The sequence below is a fragment of the Myodes glareolus genome, chromosome 14 (genome assembly GCF_982192425.1).
Source record: "Myodes glareolus chromosome 14, mMyoGla1.1, whole genome shotgun sequence".
Taxonomy (NCBI): Eukaryota; Metazoa; Chordata; class Mammalia; order Rodentia; family Cricetidae; genus Myodes; species Myodes glareolus.
The window spans coordinates 63828270-63851865 of record NC_142039.1 but is presented as its reverse complement, the minus strand read 5'-3'; the positions used below and the strand labels follow the sequence as shown (position 1 = coordinate 63851865).

Sequence of the window (23596 nt, the reverse complement as noted above, 5' to 3'; positions counted from 1 at the left end):
CCTTTTATGAAGCTACAGTTACTCTGATACCAAAACCACACAAAGACACAACAAAGAAAGAGAATTACAGACCAATCTCACTTATGAACATTGACGCAAAAATTCTCAACAAAATCCTGGCAAACCGAATCCAAGAACACATCAGAAAAATTATCCATTATCATCAAGTAGGCTTCATCCCAGAGATGCAGGGCTGGTTCAACATACACAATTCTATCAATGTAATCCATCATATAAATAAACTGAAAGAAAAAAACCATATGATCATTTCATTGGATGCTGAAAAAGCATTTGACAAAATTCAACACCCATTTATGATAAAGGTGTTGGAGAGACTGGGGATACAAGGATCATACCTAAATATAATAAAAGCAATATACAGCAAGCCGACAGCTAACATCAAATTGAATGGAGAGAAACTCAAAGCCTTTCCACTAAAATCAGGAACACGACAAGGCTGTCCACTCTCTCCATACCTCTTCAATATAGTGCTTGAAGTTCTAGCAATAGCAGTAAGACAACATAAGGAGATCAAGGAGATTCGAATTGGAAAGGATGAAGTTAAACTTTCGTTATTTGCAGATGATATGATAGTGTACATAAGCGACCCCAAAAACTCTACCAAAGAACACCTACAGCTGATAAACACCTTTAGTAATGTGGCAGGATACAAGATCAACTCCAAAAAATCGGTTGCCCTCCTATACACAAAGGATAAAGAAGCAGAGAGAGAAATCAGAGAAACATCACCTTTCACGATAGCCACAAATAGCATAAAATATCTTGGGATTACTCTAACCAAGGAAGTGACCTATTTGACAAGAACTTTAAGTCTTTGAAGAAAGAAACTGAGGATACCAGAAAATGGAAAGACCTCCCCTGCTCTTGGATTGGGAGAATCAACATAGTAAAAATGGCAATTCTACCAAAAGCAATCTATAGATTCAATGCAATCCCCATCAAAATCCCATCAAACTTCTTCACAGATCTTGAGAGAACAATAATCAAGTTTATATGGCAAAACAAAAAACCCAGGATAGCCAAAACAATCTTATACAATAAAGGAACTTCTGGAGGCATTACCCATCCCTGACTTCAAACTCTATTACAGAGCTACAGTATTGAAAACAGCTTGGTATTGGCATAAGAACAGAGAAGTCGACCTATGGAATCGAATAGAAGACCCGGATATTAATCCACAAACCTATGAACACCTGATTTTTGACAAGGGAGCTAAAGGTATACAATGGAAGAAGGAAAGCATCTTTAACAAATGGTGTTGGCATAACTGGATGTTAACCTGTAGAAGAATGAAAGTAGATCCATATCTATCACCATGCACAAAACTCAAGTTCAAATGGATTAAAGACATCAACATTAATCTGTCCACTTTGAACCTGATAGAAGAGAAAGTGGGAAGTAGTCTACAAGATATAGGCACAGTAGGCCACTTCCTAAGTAGAACCCCAGTAGCACAGACAACAAGAGAAACAATGAATAATTGGGACCTACTGAAACTGAGAAGCTTCTGTAAAGCAAAGGACACTGTCAGTAAGACAAAAAGGCTACCTTTGTACTGGGAAAAGATCTTCACCAACCCCTCATCAGACAAAGGTCTGATCTCCAATATATACAAAGAACTCAAGAAACTAGACACTAAAACTCTAATTAACCCAATTAAAAAATGGGGTACTGAACTGAACAGAGAATTCACAACAGATGAACTTCGAATGGCCAGAAGACACTTAAGGACATGCTCAACCTCCTTAGCGATCAGGGAAATGCAAATCAAAACCACTTTGAGATACCATCTTACACCTGTCAGAATAGCTAAACTCAAAAACACCAATGATAGCCTATGCTGGAGAGGATGTGGAGTGAGGGGAACACTCATTCATTGTTGGTGGGAATGCAAACTTGTACAGCCACTGTGGAAATCAGTGTGGCGGTTTCTCAGGAAACTGGGAGGCAACCTCCCTCAGGACCCAGCAATTCCACTCTTGGGAATATACCCAAGAGATGCCCTACCATACTACAAAAGTATTTGTTCAACTATGTTCATAGCTGCATTATTTGTAATAGCCAGAACCTAGGTGCCCCTCAATAGAAGAATAGTTAAAAAAGGTGTGGAACATATACACATTAGAGTTTTACTCAGCGGTAAAAAATAATGACATCTTGAATTTTGCATGTAAATGGATGGAAATAGAAAACGCTTTACTGAGCGAGGTAACCCAGACCCAAAAAGAGGAATATGGTATGTACTCACTCATAAGTGGTTTCTAGCCATAGTTAAAGGTCTTTGAGTCTATAATTTGTGATCCTAGAGAAGCTGAATAAGAAGGTGAACCTGAAGAAAATCATATAGTTATTCTTCTGGATATTAGAAGTAGGCAAGATTGCCAGGCAAACTTGGGTGCACGGGGGGGGGGGGTGGGAGGGTGGAAGTACGGGGAGATGGTTAGGGAGAGTGGAGAGGGGGAGGATCTGGGATGGATTGGGGGAATGGGATGGGGGAGGGAGGAAGGATGGTTATGGGAGCAGGGAAGTTTATATTTTAACTAAGGGAGCCATTTTAGGGTATGCAAGAGACTTGATTCTGGAGGGGTTCCCAGGCCCAAGGAGAGGTCCTCAGATTGTACTCTGGGCAGCAGAGGAGAGGGTGCCTGATCTGGCCTTGGCCCATAACCATACTGATGAATATTTTGTATATCACCACAGAACCTTCATATGGCAATGGATGGAGATAGAGACAGAGACACATATTGGAACACTGGACTTAACTCCCTACGTCCAAATGAGAAGCAGAGGGAGGGAGATCGTGAGCAAGGAAAGCAAAATCAGAGGGGGCCTTCATCTGACGATGGATGGAGATAGAAACGGAGACACACATTGGAGCACTGGAAGTCAGGTCCGCGAAGGGTGCGTTCACCCACTGATACAAGGGGTCTGATCGTATGAGAGCTCACCAAGGCCAGCTGGACTGGGACTGAACGAGCATGAGATCAAACCGGACTCTCTGAATGTGGTTGACATGGGGGCTGACTGAGTCCCCAAGGTCCAAATGAAGACTAAGAAGCCATTGACAATGGCACTGGGACTTGTTTCGTCTGCATGGACTGGCTTTTTGGGATCCTGGCCTGTCTGGATGCTCACCTTCCTGGACCTGGAGGGAGGGGGGAGGAACTTGGATTTCCCACAGGGCAGGAAACCCTGACTGCTCTGGGGAATGGTGAGGGAGGAAGAGAGGGAGTGGGGGGAGTGGGGGGATCGGGAGGGTATTGGGAGGAGGGGAGGAAGTGGAAAGAGTGTTTTCGGATACTTGAATAAACAAGTCTAACGGAAAAAAAAATAAAAAAAATAAGTATTAGTGATTTCTCCTGCCAGAAAAAAAAAAGAATAACAATAAACCAAGATCTCATGAAACGGAAAAAAACCTTCTGAATGGCAAAGGATATCATCATCCGGACAAAGGAGCAGGCTACAGAATGGAAAAAGATCTTTACCAACTATATATCTACTAGAGGCTTAATATCTAAAATACGTTTTTTAAAAAATTTCAAAAAACTGGACACCACGAAAACAAATGACCCGATTGAAAAATGGGTCCTATATATGTTTCCTATATAAGAAATACAATGACATCTTGCCTTTTTTGCTAGGAGGTCCCTTATTTAGGGGGTCCTCTTATTTTTTCATTATTCTACTCTACCCTAATAAATACATTATTATTTAATAACTAAAACTACCATATAATTGACATGTAGATTTAGAAGAGAATACTCCTAGCACAGGAAACTCCTTTCTGGACAGTAGCATTTCAAAGGGCTGACTTCATTGTTTGGATATATTTTTATTGTTGAACTTTTATGTAATCAAATTCACATTTAACACTATAAACACTGGACTCCAATTTCTGATTTGTGCAAAGGACACTGTAGTCCAGACACTGAGTTGTACTCACCCTCTATCTAAATTTCTGACTCACAAGCAAGGCGAGATGTCATTGTATTTTTTATATAGGTCACTTAAAAAATCAAAATTTAAAAGTTGCTTCAATGCCACATCACATGATTAAGTTGCTGTCTAGGCTGCTTTATCTGGCAAGAGGGCAGCTTCCCAGCCCAGGGAGTCCCTGCCATGTTCTACTGAGAGCAGGTTTCCTATTATCCATTTAATTAATGACACATTCTGCTAGTCACTTAAAGTACTTATAAACCAAAGCAAAATTTAATAACTCTTTAATATACTTGGAAGAAAGAAGATGGTATTTACCCATATATTATAGGGGGGTCAAAGAAAACTGTAATTGTCAGTCAAAATTCTAGTACTGAATGGGAAGGGGTTCATAAGAACCCCTAACTGAGAAGCTATACACAGCTGATTACTTCTGAGAAACACTCAGTTTAAAGCATGTGGATCCCAGTATATTAACCATACTCCAGACAGCCTCATACCCAAAAGCATAAGGACAGCACAAATTGGAGCTGGTTATTGAAAGGGGAAAAGAAGATAGGACACAAAGTTGTAGGGAGAGGTGTAAGGAGGTGGGGTGGATTTGGGGTGGGTGTTAAGGTGAAAAGCTGAAAATGAGTATGATTCAAAATATAATATGTGAAATTTCCAAAGAACAAAAAAAGGTGGTTTTGTATAAAATAAGAGGGGAAAAGGTTGGAGAAGAAAATGTGTGGGGGGACCAGTCAAATTCCTCTGAAAAGTAAGTGGTTATAGTATCAAAACATGGATAGGCTAGAAGTTATTCAGCATTAGAATACAAAGGACTTCCCTACACATCCAGTCTGGGAGTGAAGGACAAGAAGCACTTAGGTTAGAGGTTGTTGGGTTTTGTAACAGTTGAAGCACTTCTTTCTTTTTGGTGGGGGGTCGAGACAGTATTTCTCTGTGTAGCTTTGGAGCCTATCCTGGAACTAGCTCTTGTAGACCAGGCTGGCCTCGAACTCACAGAGATCCACCTGCCTCTGCCTCCAGAGTGCTGGGATTAAAGGTGTGTGCCACCACAGCCCGACAAAGCACTTCTTTTAAGTTCTCAGGTTTATGCTCAGGGAACTTGTCTTCCCAGGTTCAGGGTGTAGTGATCTTAGACCCAAGAATTTGAACATTCAGTCTACTAACTCTAGTGGTGCTAGACTGTATGATTAAGGAGAATTCCCTAGTTTCTGCCTTATATAAGAGAATATGTGGCTAGGGTAGAGGAAGTATTTGCAGAAAAAGTTGAAGGAAAAGGAAGCTTATGAACGTGTTTGCTCATCAGAGCCCTGCTGGAGTGGAGGCATAGTGAGTCATTTGTCTGCTGAGCAAAATGTGGTACTTAGTGTGTAGATACTACAGGGTTACTCAAATGGTCTCATCGACAAGAGCTCATTTATCAAGCAATGTATTTGCTCTGTAAGCATGATCCAAGCCAGTGGAGTAGTATGTGTAGTCCCAGCTACTAAACAGTATGATTCCACTTAGAGCATTAGAAGGTGTCCTTCCAAGTACACATCTACTAAGATGCCAGTGCTGACTATCCTATGAAGACACCTCCTGTGTTCTTGTTTTGTATGCTTAGCTACTGCCACATTAGTTTCTCTTTTTAGATACCGACTTGGCTCACTCCCATACAATATTCAAAACTAAATATGTTATCTAAAATAGTATTCACATCCTTCCATTACCTTTTTTTTTTTTAAAAAAAAAAAAAGCAGTTTTAGGTTCATAGCAAAACCGAGATGCAGGTACAGATCTTCCCAAATCCCTTTCTTTGTAAAGAGTTTCTCTTCTTTCTGGTGTTTCTTAGTGTTCCAGGTCCATCTTATACCTTTCTTGTCCCAATTCTTCTAGATCAGTAATTTCCCCAAACAGCCCAGGTTCCTTTTCACTGAGAACAGTGTTAGAAACTAAGATCTGGTTACCAGCTCATTGTTACAAGAGTATCTTTGATTTTTATCTGTTTCCTGGCAGCTTCAAAGCAAGGCCATGTACACAAGTATTCCAACATACATACATACATACACACAAACAAAACACACACATCTACAAAACATCACTGAATAGTCATTTGTATGCACATTTACCTAAATGAGTTCTTACTGTTGTGTCATATTCTAATCCATCAGCATATCCATCACTCCTACTAGCTGCCCTTGCATTTCAACAGTGCAGTACTTGGCTACCACCACTCACCAGAGGGCAACTTCATTGTTTTGCCCAGTTCACATATAGCAGTAACAGAACTGACAGTTTACCTTTCTCTACCTTACTCATTTTTATTGTTCCCCTTGGTTTATCCTCTGTTGTACTCTGTACCACACTCAATAGACTTTTATTTTATATTTTTTTCTTCTACAACAATAAGATTTTCACTACTGAGTGAAAATTCAATTTTAAATTACTTTTCACAAAGTAGGTGTTCAATTTTTTTTAAAAAAAAGAGCTGAACAATGAACAAATAAATGAAACTTATTTTGTCTATTGCATTAATTAAGCTGAATCAGGAGGGTATTTCCTAGCCAGCACTATATGTTGTTCAGTTTTGAGATGCTGTGTCTGCTTCAATAAAATAATAAGCCAAGTATATAATTTAGATTTTTTTAAACAATTATTCTGACTTCTCCCCACAATGGTTAAAATTAAGCCACCTAACCAAATCAATGATCATAAACTATTACCTACCCTAACCATTACTTTTTTTTTTGTTTGTTTTTCAGGACAGGTTTCTCTATGTAACAGCTCTGGCTGTCCTGGAACTTGCTTTGTAGACCAGGTTAGCCTTGAACACAAGAAATCTGCCTGTCTCTGCCTCCCAAATGGTGGCATTAAAGGCATGTGCCACCAGGCCCAGCTTCTATACTTTTTGCTTTGTTTGGTATTAATATACTCTAGGTACTTATTGACAAATAGTCTTCCATATAATCCAGAAACAGGAACAACATAATCACTATTTTAAGACCAATCACACAGTTAATAAAGAGTTACATTTAAAAATTAAATAGTTGGTTTTAAATTAAACAGTTAAAGAACTATGAAGGGGACTCAAACAATGTTTGAGAAAAACACAAAAATTTGCTCTTTTCCTGAGTGCGAAAGCCCAAAGTTTAAGAAAAAAGACAATAATAGGAAACATACGGAAAAGATTGGTAACAAAATGGAATCTTGGTCCAAGCATGGTCTACCACATTTCACATACCAATGTCTCAAATAATAGACTAGATGTTTACAATATTGCCAAAGCATCCTTGCAATACTGTATACTTTTCTCAAATCTGAAATATAAAAATAAATCCTGGAAGTTCCTTATAAAGTTTAATAGAAAAAACTATTTTGAAGAACTAAAAGAAGAACTTCTCAAGCATGAAAGAAACTCCTTCCAAAAAACTCAACATTTAACGCCAGGAGACACAGCTAACTCTGTTTAACTATGAAAACATTAGCACAAAAATTTCTCCTGCAGCAAGCAAGCTCGCTGGCTGGAACTCTTAAGGAGGGTCCCTCAGCAACACGAAAGTTTCTAAATCTACAAGATGAAGTAGAAGTTATTGGACAGCAGAAGCTTTTCATTCTATCCCACTGAAAGACAAATTCATTAAAAAATTACTCTGTATACTGAGGGAAAAAGCAAATTAGAGATATGGCTTCATAGTATAACACATTAACTTTCATAGTAAAGGGAATTAATTTCTCTTTTAAAATTTATTAGTACCCTATTTAAATGGAAAAGTTGTGCCTTCAATCTATGAAACCAACGCAATCTACTGCATTTTCAAAGTAAACTAGATGTGAAATGCTGTTTCCAGTTCTGATTCCTAGCTTTAAAAAGGGAATCACTGATGTGAATGCAAGCCTCTGTCCACCCAGGGACCGGATACAATTCTGAATTCCACCTTAAATTGCTGAGACACTGGGCTCCAGGTCAAAGTGGACTTTAATCTGAGGAATTCTTTGGCATTAAAATGAAAATAAAAACAGTAATCAGTACAGGCTGTTTCATTTAGTCTTGTTTGCCTTTCATATTAGAGGAAATTCTTGCCACACCTCAAACCAAAATTAAGGAGTAAAGAAAGAAGTTAGCCACATAAATCTGACCAAGAAGACAAACATCTTAATTTGAATCCACAAAGTTTTGTATAATGAAAAGAAGTACACAATTTAAATTCAACCCAAGTGTTTCCCAAGCAGATTGTATTTGCTTAAATTGCTACAGTAATTCGAAGGACAGCCCTGTCTGGACTCAAGAGTTACTGTGGATTTTTAAAGAAACTCCGTTAGAGAATTTAGGCATTTCTGATTCAGTTAAAGGATTTGCCAATTCATCAGTCCCTGAAACTAAAGCAATTTCAACAGGTATGATGATAAAATAATTTTCAACTCTTAAAGAATGTATTCCTACTGTTATGAAAGTGTATTGTATTTGTTTAATAGTAAAATAGCAACTATCATAAAAGCACAATTTGGGGAAGCAAAATATGGTAAAAAAATTACATTAAATTTTTGATTAGGCAAAAAGATCAGTAAGGTGAGTTTAAATTTCTCATTTAAAATTACTCAAAAACAATATTTATTTAGATTGTTTTAAAATAAATTTAGGTCAAACGGAAAGATACTTGGGTTAAAGGAATCAATCTCTCTTTAGTTTCTTGGGTCTGGTTTTCTGTACTAAGCTTTTTTAAAAAAAATAATTTGTTTAACTTTATTTTATGTGCATTGGTATGAAGAGGTCAGATCCCCTGGAACTGGAGTTACTGACAGTTGTAAACTGCTATGTGGATACTGGGAACTGAACCTGGGTCCTCTGGAAGAGCAGCCAATGCTCTTAAGCCCTGAGCCATCTTTCCAGCCCCTGTTCTTAGTTTTAAATGACAAAAAAACCTGTTAATGCTTTGAACCATAAATCCAGGTCGTGAGGGTGAGCACAATTGTAGGGAAGGTGTGCATTGTTCAGAATTTCTCTGCTGGGCAAAATACTGATCTAGAATGTTTTTGTTTTCATTTGTATCAATCTCAAAGAAAAAATATGAACATTTTATCCTATTATTAATGGATACTTAAATTTAAGTTAAGATTTAAGTGTATTATGGCTAAAAATAACAGAGACATACTTTTTTAACAGCAAAAGATTCTACAGAATTAAAGTTAAAGTTGTCTTTGACAAAAACCACATGCACAAATAATTTTTATTTACTGGTTTCTACGGCATATCAATAAAACAATTACATCTTTAAAATAGTAAAATGCTATGACACTTTTACCTTTAAGTTTCTCTAATTCTTTTTCATCTAAACAAACCACCAAGGTGAAACGCCTAGAGAAATCAACATTAACGAAGAGAAGCATTACTACCAAGATATAATCTTAATCAAACACACTAAGCAGATCATTCCACTCATCTTTGACTACTTACAACCAGTGCACTGTACTTAGGCTTTGTTAAAAATTAGAGATTGAGAAATGAGAAGACAGTGAGTTACTGTGAAGTTCTCTGAGTTATACTATAGGACATAATGTATAAATTGTAGAATATGGAAACCAAAGTTACAAACTAAGCTCAGCAAATAAATGGCTAACAAAAGACTCACTGAGTAAAATGAAATAAAACCATCTCAGGGAAAGTATCACAGGGGACAAGAGGAAGACTAGTAAATGACAGGACTTCAGAATAAAAGTCACTTACAGGGAAGCCTTCTGAAGCGTTTACAAAGAGACAACAAGAGCAATATTTTTATCTTTAAAGCCCCTTGTTTGTTATAAGGCTTTTATCCTGACAGGCTGCCATGAGGTATCAGATCAGATTATTGCAACGATATTCTTTGCTTTCAATTTCTCACAACTGCTGAGCAGCAGATTCTAATCCTAAAATGTTGCTAAATTCTAATTCTGAAAGGTTGTTAGCTGATGGCTGCTAATGGTCTTAACACAAGGATAAAGTTCAGATGAAGTGGATGCTTACAAGCAAGCATGAGAGAACTTTAGCCCTCTGTGTTCTGGTCCAGTGCCACAGACCAGCTCTACTTCGCAGCTTTCACTGCTTATTTTGGGGAAAGAGCCTCTTAGAATATATCTCTAGTCGCTGTATTGGGAATGAAATAGAATAGCACAAATGCTTTTAAAAGATACTATGCTATAATATAGCAAGTAAAATAAAATCTTAAAAATTTGAAGTAAAATGTCACCAACAAGAGAGTGAAATGTATAAGATTTTTTTCTAAACCCATTTCTCCTAAAGGGCCAAAATCTGGTTCAAATGATGCCTGAAAGAGACCTCCTTATTTCTCCCAGGAGGGTCAACGCCTGATCCTGTAGCACTACTTATCTCCATTTAGTTATGGTTCATTTTGTAGTGTTGGTCTCCTCTTCTAAATTAGCTTTATAGAGGGGCCCATGTCTTCATTCTCTATTTCTGCGTTCTCTAACAAGCACATTGTCTCACAGCTAGAAAGAACTTTTTTAAAAAATGTAACCTTAAGTAATCCAGTTAAACTAAGTACTAATATTTATAAAGGGTGGTACTAAGCACACACACACAGTATCTAACTGAGTAACAACAGCAGGGAAATGATTATCCCAAAGCAAACTCTCAGGGAGGTTCTGGAAGGTTCCAGCCTAAAGCTGAGTTGGCTTGCTCTGAACATGCCCATTGGGATGAAATCATAACTCATTCATTCCATCTCTTCTCAAGTCTCCACTAAAAACATTGCAGTATGAAGATCAAAGAGCAAATACACACTTAATTAAATTAGGAATTCATTACCAGAGTGCAAATTCCTTAGGAATTTAGATTCTCAGATTCTGACTCGTTGAACAGTCACCATTTCTAGGCACGTCACACTTATAGCTTCTTCTATGCTGTTACTCACCTCTTGGAAGAAGACTTTCTTACCTTGTTCTTAGAGAATTCTAAAAATTCTTCAAAACACAGTAAAATACTATGTCCTTCATGAATTACACAAGAAAGAACAATTGATGCAATATACTTAAGAGCACTTGAGTTTAAGAAAATCATATATTACTAAAGAGATCAAAGTATTTCAATTTTTGGCACTTTCTTATAAATAAAAACAAATATAATGTGCAAGTACGATTTGTTATTTAAACCTCCCTTTTTTTAAAAAAAAGCAAGGTTATCAGCCAAAAAGAATGATGAGAAATGATGTTTTACAGCCTTGAAAAAAGAAAAAAACAAAACAAAATAAAAACCAAACAACAACAACAACAAAAACTAGTAGTCTTGGCAAGAGGGAAAGGAGGTGTACTAAGGAATTGCAGCCATGCCATACTTGAGGTTGCAGCCAAGACTGAGAATGAGCCCAGTCAACCTGGTTTTGTTTTTCCTTCTTCATATTCAGCTATGTGAGTCAGAATGAGAGTAGGGAGAAAACTGCCAGATGTAAAGAACTCAGAAAATTCAGGAACCGTGCAAAGGAGTAATGAGAAGAATGAACTGTAGTATTCCAGTAGAGGAATTTAGACTGCAGGAAGTATGGCTGGAGGCAGTAAAATCAGTAGCATCAACATACATTGGACTTCTCTGAAACTCAGGAACTATGTGTAGTTAGAGGTACTACCTGAAGATATGGTCAGAGTATACAGGATGTTCAAAATTGAGAATATGACTTCGTTGAGCAAGCTCAGGACAATGAGTTTACAGGAAGAACTGAGATAAATTGTGGAAGAAAAAGGAGCGAACGGAGCTCCGTCAGAGAAATGACTGATGTAACTATTTTCTCAGTTACACCAATGCTGAAAAACAGGAGGTATCATTTTAGAGGAATAACTGTAAACAATTTCATTAACACACAGTAATGTTAGGGCATTTACCTATTCATTCATTCATAAAACCCCTGGAGGAGAAAAAAAGACACATTTTTCCTTTTAACATTTTTCTAAATAATGATCATTTCAATTGTAGTTGTTTTTTTTTTTGTAGGACAGTAGTTTTCAATTTGCCAAGAACTTTTATATGAATATCTCCTGTGATCCTAAGTCAGGAGACTGAGGCAGGAAAGACTGCTTGAACTTTACAAATTGGAGACTAGCCTAGTAACACAGTGAGATCCTGTCTCAAAATAAATAAATAAATAGGTAGATAAATAAATAAATAAATAAAGTGAGATTTTTATCTTTTAGCTGACGTAAGTAGCAAGACTAAGACAACACACAAGATAAGCAGGCAATCCATGGGGCTGGGCAGATAGACCGTCAGCAAAAGTCTTACTTACCTTGCAAGCGGGAGGATCTGAGTCTCAGTCCCAAAGAACCCATGTTTAAAAAAATAAATAAATAAACAAGTGTGGTGACACTTGTAATTTTAGCACCTGGGAGGAGAGATGGGAAGTCCTTGTGAAACACTGGCCAGTCAGCCAACATAGCAACGGACACCTGTCTTAAAAAATTAAAAGGTAGATGATGCCAGATGAAGGCACCTTAAGTTGTCTTCTTGATTTAACATGCATGTATACACACACACACACCAATGTATAATTTAAGTATAATTACAAATTTCACTTTATTATTTTGAAGAAGTGTCTTACTGTATTATTAGATCGGCCTCTAACTCCTGAGCTCAAATGATCTACCCCTGATCAGGTGGGATTATATGCACGTGTGCATGCCCAGCAACTGCAATTCTTATTGTATTAATAAAGCAAGAGGCAGAAATGTTAAATGACAGAAATGAAATTAATGTTTTCACCTCCCTGCTTAAAACATACTCCATCCTTATTCAAGTTTCAACCGAAATAACTGTTAGTTATCTGCGAAGGTGTCACCTCACAATCCAACTCAATACAACATTTCTTATAATGCACTATACAGTCATTTTTAATATCTGTACATTCAGACCTTAGCTCAAAAATATTATTCAAAGCCAGATATAGTAATAATCCCTGTAGTCTCAGGACCTGGGAAGGGAAGACAAGAGGATCATAAGTTTAAAGGCAGTTTCACTTAAATAGCAAGCCTGAGGGCTAACCTGGGCTCTATGAGACACTGTCTCAGGAAGGAGGCAGAGCAAGAAGGAGGAAGAAGAGGAGGAAGGTGTGGGGGGGGGCGGAGGGAGAGAAAAACTTAGCGAAAAAAGGAAGTCAGGAAGAAAACATAAAAATGTTAATCTAATGGGAATGTAAACTTTGCAGGATGTAAATACTGAGTGCACTTGAGCTTTGTTAGAGTTACTCAAATTGGTGACAAAATAATTAAGATTTGAGAAACTGTTCCAAGAAGAAAATATGAAGGTTAGATAGACAGAAAACTGTAAGAAAAACACATGATAGTGTTTTCTAAACAAGTTACCAAATATAAAAGAATATTCTTTTGAAGAAAAAGGAAAGGATTTCAGTAACAGCAGTAGCAGGGAGCAAGATTTTATTTTAATAAAAAATTTTTAATAGGCAAAATTCTTTAACTGTTCACAGAGGCAGCAACCGTCACTAACAGACAGAATGGTTAGAAAGAATGCTCAGCATTCACAGTGTAGGGAATACTAGAGTGTAGTTGAGTGACTCACACCATTATTACAAACCTACAGTTTAGAAAACAAGACAACTTAGATTCTTTTAAAAGTTAATGACTGTATATAGTACTGTTTTTTTTTTTAACACATGCAATATCAGCATTTGGGAGGCAGATGATTGCCTGTAATTCAAGGCCTGCTTGGTTTTCATAGTAAGTCAAGTCAGTAAGGGCTACACAGGGAATTTGGTCTATAAAAAACAAAGGTTAACAAATGAAAGATAGTGACTACTTAGTAAAAAGTCCAGAACAGCACACTTCTGACTCCTATTCAATGCAACATGTGACTCTCAATTTTACTTCATGGGCATTTAAACATTAAGTTTTGATGTGAGCTTTGCTCATGTTTCCTGAATATTGTTATATATAGGTACCAGTATAATAAATCTTAAATGTGTCAATTTATATGAGAATTATATTTAATCATTTTTTTCTTTGCAATAGGACAGAAAAACAAACAAACAAACAAAACCAAACAAACCATGGGCTTTTTAAGTCCAATATACGTCCTTTTCTTCTGTTTTGGAGTTAGAGCATATTGCCAATATGAAACTTATCAATGGGATGAAGAGTATGACCAAGAGCCAAATGAGGGTTATGAGCCAGAATTCCAGTTTCATCAAAATATTGACTATGGAGTGCCCTTTTATCAGAATATTTTAGGCTGTGCTAAGGAATGCTTTTGCCCAACTAACTTTCCAACATCAATGTACTGTGACAATCGTAAACTCAAGACTATTCCAAATATTCCAATGCACATCCAGCAACTCTACCTTCAGTTCAATGACATCGAGGCTGTGACTGCAAATTCATTTATCAATGCAACCCATCTAAAGGAAATTAACCTCAGTCACAATAAAATTAAATCTCAAAAGATTGATTATGGTGTGTTTGCTAAACTTTCAAATCTACAACAACTTCATCTAGAGCACAACAACTTAGAAGAATTTCCATTTCCTCTTCCTAAATCTCTGGAAAGACTCCTTCTTGGTTATAATGAAATCTCCACACTTCAAACAAATGCCATGGATGGACTGGAAAACCTGACTATGCTTGATCTCTGCTATAATCATCTTTCTGATTCAGTGATCAAAGAAAAGAATCTTTCCAAAATGGAAAAACTGATGCAGCTCAACCTATGTAATAACAGATTAGAATCAATGCCCCCTGGATTGCCTTCCTCACTTATGTACCTATCTTTAGAAAATAATTCAATTTCATCTATACCAGACAATTATTTTGACAAACTTCCAAAACTTAACGCTCTAAGAATGTCACACAACAAACTTAAAGACATTCCATATGATATATTTAATCTTTCCAACCTTATAGAACTCAACGTTGGACACAATAAATTGAAGCAAGCATTCTACATTCCAAGGAATTTGGAACATCTATACCTACAAAATAATGAAATAGAAAGTATGTAAAACTTTGCAGTTTTTAAAGAACAAAAAATTCTTTTCTGACTGGTATTTTGACTTTTTTTTTTTGGTGTGTGGGGGGGGTTGTAATGTTGAGACAAGGTTTCTACTATGTAGCTCTCTAGCTGCCCAGGAACTTCATGTGTAGACAAAGCTTGACCTCAAACTCAAAAGTCTTTAATCTCGTGCTGAGATTAAAGGCATATGCACCAATATGCCTGATGAATTATATTTTGACTCATTATAAAGAATGAGTTATTAATCATCTATGCTTTATATAGTGCTAAAAAAGGGCTTGGAAGACAGCTAAGGAGATGGCAGATTGTGGCCTGGGGAAAGGCAGTGACATTAATTTTATAGTCTTTTTCAGGGTATCTCTGTAGCTTTGGAGCCTATCCTGGAACGAACTCTTGTAGACCAGGCTATCCTCAAACTTACAGAGATCTGTCTGTCTCTGCCTCCTGAGTACTGGGATTAAAGGTGTGCACTGCCACCATTACCCAGTCCCTAATTTTATAGACTTTTCTATTCAACTTTAACACCTTGAATATTAGCAAGTAATATTAGAGACATCTGAAGACACATGACCCTGGGTAGTATGGCTGGGTTTTTTTTGTTTGTTTGTTTGCCTTTACTTCTTTCTTTGTAAGATTGCTTCTAACAATTATATACTTCCCATATAAACTGTAAATTCAATGAATTCATATTTATTTTGGTGATATGAAACTCAAGAATTTCATTTCATTTTAATTAATACAAAGATAATTAAACCTAACTCAACTTGTAAGTATTAAGATAAAATTATATCCCATATAACAAAACCCAACATGGAATTGTGACTATATGTAGGATGAATTTTTAACTTGTATTTTTCAGATATCAATGTGACAATGATGTGTCCTTCTACTGACCTACTACACCATCGCCATTTAACATACCTTCGAGTGGACCAAAATAAGCTCAAAGAACCAATAAGTTCATACATCTTCTTCTGCTTCCCTCATATACACAGTATTTACTATGGTGAACAAAGGAGCACTGATGGTGAAACAATACAACTAAAGACCCAAGTTTTCAGGAGATATGAAGACGAGGAGGAGGAGGAGGAAGAAATCCATGATGATCAGGACAACACTCTCGAGGGACAAGAAGTACCAGAAGAGCACTTTAATTCTCATTATTATGAAATGCAAGAATGGCAGGAAACTATATAGGTATCTATTAGGACTTCATAAAGCCATACTAATTACAAATCTAAACATATACTGCTCAAAATAATATAAATAGAAATATTTGTTAGTATAAGACCAGAATTGCATTTAAGATATTGGTGTCTTAAAGTTTACTAAAAAATGATGCAAATCTTAAGAAACATAAGATAGAATGGCAAGTGGAAATAAAACTAAGCTTAAGTGGCTTCATTTTTTAAACTCATTCTTAAAATCAGAAATAGTATCATGTAAAAAACAAGGGCCAAAAAGATGGTTCAGTAGATAAAGCATTTGCCACCAAACCTCATTACTTGAGCAGGAGAGACCCGACTCCTGCAGGTTGTCAAATTTTCCTCTGACCACATGTGTGACTACTACTACTACTACTAATAATAATAACTTACATAAAACCATATGAATATGCCACTTCCAATGATGGGATTTTTTTTTTCTAGGGATGATAAACTAAGTATCATTAACAGTGAAGACAAAAGCTGCCCTCTGGACCATAAGAGGATATCTGAGCAAGGGGAAGAATATTAACCTAACAGTAGTGTTTCATACAAGAGAAATCACTTTTACTAACTTTATCTACAGAGTTGCTTCCACATTTGTATTTTCTCTTTTTTCCCTCTTTGGTTTTTTCGAGGCAGGGTTTCTCTGTGTAGTCCTGGAACTCACTCTGTAGATCAGGCTGGCCTAGAACTCAGAGATCCATCTTCCTCTGCCTGCTAATGCTGGGATTAAAGGGGTGAGCCACAACTGCATGGCTTATTCTTTTTTTTCTTTTATTTATTAATTTTTGGCATACTTGTATTTCTTCCTTCCTTCCTTCCTTTCTTTTAAAGATTTATGTATCATGTATACAGTGTTCTGCCTGCACACCAGAAGAGGGCACCCAATCTCATTACAGATGGTTATGAGCTACTATGTGGTTGCTGGGAATTGAACTCAGGACCTCTGAAAGAACAGCCAGTGCTATTAACCCCTGAGCCATCTCTCCAGCCCCACATTTGTATTTCCAATCCCAGTAAGATACGTGTTCCAGGTTCAGTGCTCAGAATGGTATTTTTGACTTTCAAAGTCACCATCCTAAGATCTAAGGCATACAACTCAGAAATTAAGTGTTCTTTTCTCAGAGCACCAGAGCAACCAAATTATCAATTCTGTATCTGCTGTATCTGGATAATTAAAAAAAATCAAATTCCTTCAGTGCAATCTATATTTTAGAAGATTTCAACAACTATTCAAAATACTGTATATTATGTTCCATTTCCAGATGGATTAATGTTTTAGAGTAATCTGGAAAAAGGCCTCATAGCTACATAAACCCTAGATAATAACTGCTTTATTCACAGGTAACATTAATGTTGATAAGATAGTCTTTACGTATTATTAAACCTTTCTGTTTTCCTGGCACCAAATACACTACAAACATCTTTATTAGCAGGTATTTATTTACACACTGTTGAAGTTGACTATAGTTCCTCTGAAATTTGTGGACACAAATTTGTGCATCACCTCTAAAACCTTAAAAGTCACTTGTAATTGCATTTTGAAACATTTCAGGAGAACCAGCTGGACCTTAAGGCCTGTGTCACAGGGATGCCTAGCTCATCCCACTAGTGCTGACTCTTGGGCTTCACTCTTTGTGCCACAGTTGCTTTTTGTGCTTTCTTTCCTGATCTCACTGCTATGCCTTCTACACTAAATAACTTGATGTGGATGATGAAATGAATGGTGGAGTTTTGTTTGTGTTCATTGTGCATCGTCAGCTTTGCACCTGTGGGCAAGTGAATGTTCTCTTCTGTTAATACTAACAGCCTACTCTAAGACAGAAGACACAACAGAGACTTCTCAGCTCTCAGAAGTTTGAATACTTCCAAATTATAGTGTACTCATCTGTTAATTGCACACTGTCTGGATTTTTGCCATGTGTTTTTGGATTCTTTGTGTTGGCATGCATTTGTTCCTTTTTATCAGAAGTTCTGTGAATCCTTAATGCCTGGGGTAAATACGAGTTCTACAACAGTTAGAATATTCATCATAGAGCACACTTAAAATACTTCAAAATGGAGATCAGGAAAGAGAATACAAAAAGCAACTGTGGCACAAAGAATGAAGCCCAAGAGTCAGCACTAGTGGGATGAGCTAGGCATCCCTGTGACACAGGCCTTAAGGTCCAGCTGGTTCTCCTGAAATGTTTCAAAATGCAATTACAAATTCAATTATTTATTATGAATGAAAATATGATACTGTGAGTGTTAAGAGATAAGCAAGATCAGACAATTTTCCTGATCATTTTAAAATTTAAAAAGATCCACTAAGGAAATGCAAATCAAAACCACAATTAAAACATTACCTTTTTCTCATTACAATGGCAGCAACCAAAAGAGAGGCAAATAACAAATATTGGTGAGAAGATAGAAAGATTGGTACCCTCACACACAGCTGATAGAAAATATTGCAGTTATTTGGAAAGCTCCAGTTAGGTATGAATCAGCATGTCTACTTCTAGACATATGCCCAAAAGAACTAAACACAGGCTCACACCAAAGTTTGCTCAAGACCATCCATAGAAGCATTGTTCAGGATTCTCCCATATATAGCAAGCTTGAGACTTGCATGGGCTAGACCCTGTCTCAAAATAGAAATAAACCAGGTAACCATGACACCATACTAATTTCTGGCTTAGACCTGGTTAAGCAATTGAGACTTCAGGAAGAAATGATCCTGTGATGTGGCAGGAACTAATCAGCGGAAGTAGGGTCTAATGTAGATCAATGTAAAGAAGTAGTAATTACTTGAACTCTTGCACAGTTAAAAAGTAAAAATTCTCAATTTTGTTATGTCTAGAGATTTTCTTCATTTTTTTCTGTGGACAAAATTTTAAAAAAACCTCTAAATAAATGCAAGTAAATTGTCACAAATCCCTAATGTTCAAACCTCTGAGGATGTAGGTCTATAATCTTTTTACTACAATCTTTTTAGTATTATTCAAAAGTGCCACAGTGAACTCAAACCAACCTAAGAATTTCCCAGTAAACATAAAGCAAATAAAAAACGAATTGCTTTTCCTCAGAAAAACTCATATGCACGGCAGTTACCTGCATCAGACACAAGAATCATCTTGGTGTTTATGACAGGAATGGAAACCACGAGCATCTGCTCTTCACACTGGATGGTGTTTGGTTAGACTACAAAAAAGGCTAAACTGCTTGTAACGACTAACAAATATGCACATCATACCAAAGAACCCAAGATTAGTCAACAAAAATAAACACATTTCCTTTTAGAACGAAAATAAAAATAAAGGATCCTTCAGAAAAAAATAATATGCTCACAATAGTACTGTTTGAAAACATCTAGCCTGCGTGTATCACCTAAAGCATAGATTTTTAACTTATTCCTCAATTTAGGGACTACTAAGCTAAAATACAGATGCATGCAGATCATATAACACATTTAGCCAGTTCCAGGAGGGAAGAAAGCAGGGGAAAAAAAACTAAACATTAAAAAAAAATCCTCATCTCTTCTTTAAACTTGTTTGTGTTATAAAGAATTCCTCTCTCCCCAAGGGCAGCTGGAACTAAAATAAATCCTGGTTTCCTGACTCAAAATGCATTTTCCATCCAAATCTTGGAAATAAAGTAAAAGAGCAGATGGAAACAAAATTAGATCATAACATATAAAGCTCCAAGTTTCTGAGATGAATATAAAGAATCTCATGCCTAGTTTAAGTAACTATTTAGTAGACCAAGCACTGGTATAAGTAAGCAAGATGTCACACACACGCACAGATCTTCCATCACTGTAAGTGCTCAGGTTGTGAATACACTATACAGAGATTTAAACACAAAGATAAAACACCTTTTTAAAAAAGCACTGCATCATAATATCCCTCCCCTTTAGTCTATAAGGCACTTACACTATCATGTCTTTCATGGGAACAAAAGATCTATGTTCACGTAAACACATGAGAGTTAAGACAACATGCTTGCTATAAGGTCTGAGTCTATTTTTTTTTCTTTTTCAAGGCAGGGTTTCTCTGTAGCTTTGAAATCTGTCCTGGGACTCACTCTGTATACCAGACTGGCCTTGAACTCACAGAGATCTACCTGCCTCTGCCTCCCAAGTGCTGGGATTAAAGGCGTGTGCTACCACAGCCCGGCAGATTCTAAAAAGTTTTAAGTATCTAGCAACTCAGGAGTTCCCTTAGACATGGTTTTTAAAAATAATTTAATTTTGTTTATACTTATAACATTTGAGTGTCTGCCACATATGTGCAGGTGCCTGAGGTAGTCTAAAGAGGGAACTGGAGTCCCAGGCGGTGGTGATCTGCCCAAGTTGGGTGTCAGATCCCAATTTAGGACCTCTGGAAAAGCAGCAAGTGCTCTTAACTGCTAAGCCATCTCTCCAGCTGCCAAACGTTTGCTTACCTATCTAATAGTTATAGCGCAAACCTAGGTGATGGCTAGCCTTTAGTTTTCTTAAGGCTTTTATTTGTTTTGTTTTTATGCTAGAGACAAACTCTTGTTGGGTAACCTAGACTAGCCTAGAATCAAACAAACAAACAAAAAACCTGCCTGGCTTTGCCTCCCAGTGTTGGGATTAAAGACAGGCTCTCCCGCGACTGGCCAATGAACTGTGCCTTCTTGGGCCTGGAGAGGTGGGTCGAAGGTTAAAAGCACTTGCTACTCTTCCAGATGATACATGTTCAATTCCCAGCACCCACAAGGAAGTTCATGACCTTAACTACAATTCCAGGGCATCTGACCCTCTCTTCTGGCCTCCTCGGGTATCAAGCATGCAGGTAGTACACAGATATACATGCAGGCAAATAGCCATCCCATAATCATGGAAGGAAGGAAGGAGTAAAACTAAAGCACTTTCCCAAAATCAAGTGAGGTCATACTAAGGGAACCAAAGTTTTAAGAAGTCTCACAAGTATTTTGACTTTAAATCAGTTTCCTATGAAGTCAGCTGATGATGTTGAAGATGGAGAAAATAACAACCCACTGGATAGGTTATAGTTTCTGTGTACATTTTCTCTCTTCCTTCTCCCCTACCTTGCTTCTTATTTCTTAATTTCTTGTCTCTGCCCCCCGCCCCACAAGCTTTCTTTTTTTTCTTCTGAGAAAAGGTCTCACTATAAGAACTTTGGCAGGAACTCAAAGAGATCTGCCTGCCTTGGCCAACACACACACACGCACGCACGCACGCACGCACGCATACAGTGTGCTGGCATCTATTTTTAAAAACAGAGTCTCAAATAGTTCAACTGGCTTAGAACTCATCCTGTAGCTGTGAATGACCCTGAAGTCCTGATCCTTTTGCCTCTATTTCACAAGTGCTCGGGTTACAGGTAGCACCACAATGCCTGTTTCATGCATAGCTAGCAATGGAACTCAGGGCTTCTTGAATATTATGCAAATAGTTTATGAACTGAACTACATGCTAACCTGAAAACTCAGCTCCAATCAACACATTTTAATTGCTTACTGCTGAGAAACAATTAGGAGGAAGCACCTGGCTGATGAGGCACCCTTGAAAAAATAAAGCCTCTATAAGGCTCCAAGGGTAGCACAGCAGAGTTACCTAAATGAATGTTCTAGAGTAAATTCTTACTAGACAGATATCTTATCTAAAGCATTTGAAAGCTTTCAATGTTTAACAGTGAAAATTAAGAAATTTTCTACCAGAATGTAATATTTCTGAAATGGAAAACAACCTCAGTTTCAAACAGTTCTATAGGGAACTGTATACAAGAACTCTGACTTTCCTTAAAGAGAGGTTGAATTTAGCCAAGTGGTGGTGGCGCACGCCTTTAATCCCAGCACTAGGGAGGCAGAGGTAGACAGATCTCTGTGGGCTCGAGGCCACCCTGGTCTACAAGAGCTACTTCCAGGACAGGCTCCAAAGCTACAGAGAAACCCTGTCTCAAAAAAACAAAAGAGAGAGAGAGGGGAAAAAAAGGGGAAAGAGAAGAGATTATTCTCTAAAGTTCTGTCTTTGTTTTAGGTGAAACTGGCCACATACAATAGTTTTAGGGGTAGGTTAGCTTGGCCAGAAAGACGATTTACACGACTTAGGATAGGGGGTTTAGGCTATGCAGAACTAGTCACCTGAAGAGTAGATTCAACCACAGGCATACTCTAGACTCTGTTCTAGCATCTCCATGCCTGGTTTCTATGTGAAACTCTGCCCTGGTTAAGCCACAACTACTGGTTGAACTTTCTTCAGTGCGTTCTTACTTCTTTTAGAGAATTGAACCCAGCTTTTCTGTAAGAACAGTAAGTACTCTAAGTACCGAGTCACCTCTAACTTTCATGCTCTATTTTAAATATTTATTCACATTTTGCTTTGGGAAAAAAGAATTGTGACATTAACTATTAAAAGCACCAAAGAATAATAAAAATAAAAGTAATTTGTTTTTTAGACAAGGACTTGCTATGTAGTCCAGTCTAGCCCTAAACTCTCCTTCCTACCGTCTCTTATTCTCAAGTGTTGTGATTACAAGAATATGCCCAGCAAGTTTTTCTTAGGTTAAGTCTTTTTTTTTTAAATTTTTAAATTCATTTTACATATTAACCACATTTCCCCCCTCCTCCCACTTCCTCTGGCCTCTATCCACTCCTCTGAGAAAGAGTCTTAAGCCTCACATGGGGAGTCAACAAAATCTGGCATATCAAGTTGAGGCAGAACCAATCCTCTCCCCCCTATATGGAGGCTGAATATGATATCCCACCATAGGGAATGGGCTCCAAAAAGCCAGTTCATGCACCAGGGATAAATCCTGGTCCTACTGACAGGGGGCCTACAAAAAGACAAAGTTACACAACTGTCACCCACATTCAGAGGGCCTAAGTCGGTCCCTTTAAAGATGCCTGGATCGTATCTACACTATTACTTTATAGTTTTTTGTTTTTTGAAGACGTAGTTTCACTGTATAGCTCTCGTTGGCCTGGAACTTGCAGTGTAGAACAGACTAGCAGAGATCATCCTGCCTCTGCCTCCCAAGCACTGGGATTAAAGGTATGGGCCACTAAACTCATCAGCCCCTACTTTAGTTTTTCAAAATTAAATTTAATATAAAGTTTCATTCAGTAAAAATTTTTGCTATTACAAAATTATAAAATCAAACTTATTTTTAAAAACTATTTCCACACTCCTTTTTTGTTTGTTTGTTTTGTTTTTCAGTAAGCCTCTCATTATGTAACTCTGGCTGTCCTTGACTGTGGGACTTAGTACAAAACACAGAGTACTACTCTCACTGGGTAGAGCGGCCAGCCTCGAACTCACAGATATCCATCCGCCTGCCTCTGCCTTGCAAGCGCTGGTATTAAAGGCGGAGACCACTATGTCTGGCTATTTTCCCACTCTTATGAAGTAAATTAAAGGAATTAAAAACTAAAGGACAAAACTTAAAAAGAATTTGGGTTAAAACTTACTTTA

The 23596-nt window shown here is 37.3% G+C and overlaps 2 protein-coding genes across 5 annotated transcripts in view; one reads left to right on the top strand and one right to left on the bottom strand.

The window, feature by feature from the left end:
• Cenpp (centromere protein P) overlaps nucleotides 1–23596 on the bottom strand; it is a 198157-nt gene that overhangs the window by 116465 nt on the left and 58096 nt on the right. The window lies entirely within an intron of this gene.
• Nucleotides 8082–18246, top strand: Omd (osteomodulin). Of its 2 annotated transcripts, XM_048432999.3 has the most exons (4): nucleotides 8082–8343; nucleotides 13951–14928; nucleotides 15807–16144; nucleotides 16597–18246. In XM_048432999.3, exons 1-3 carry the CDS (start codon nucleotides 8130–8132, stop codon nucleotides 16142–16144), a joined length of 1530 nt encoding a protein of 509 aa, XP_048288956.1. In that variant the 5' UTR covers nucleotides 8082–8129; the 3' UTR covers nucleotides 16597–18246. The 2 variants fall into 2 exon arrangements, with proteins under 2 accessions (XP_048288956.1, XP_087752689.1); XM_087896563.1 differs by lacking the exon at nucleotides 16597–18246 and having other exon boundaries at nucleotides 8084–8343; nucleotides 15807–16351.

What these genes read in the sequence shown, in the direction of transcription:
- Omd (XM_048432999.3), top strand. Translation starts at nt 8,130, where the DNA reads ATGAAAAGAAGTACACAATTTAAATTCAACCCAAGTGTTTCCCAAGCA. An exon ending in AACTAAAGCAATTTCAACAG is followed by an intron (nt 8,344 to 13,950) that starts GTATGATGATAA and finishes TCTTTGCAATAG; the next exon opens with GACAGAAAAACAAACAAACA. An exon ending in ACAAAATAATGAAATAGAAA is followed by an intron (nt 14,929 to 15,806) that starts GTATGTAAAACT and finishes TGTATTTTTCAG; the next exon opens with ATATCAATGTGACAATGATG.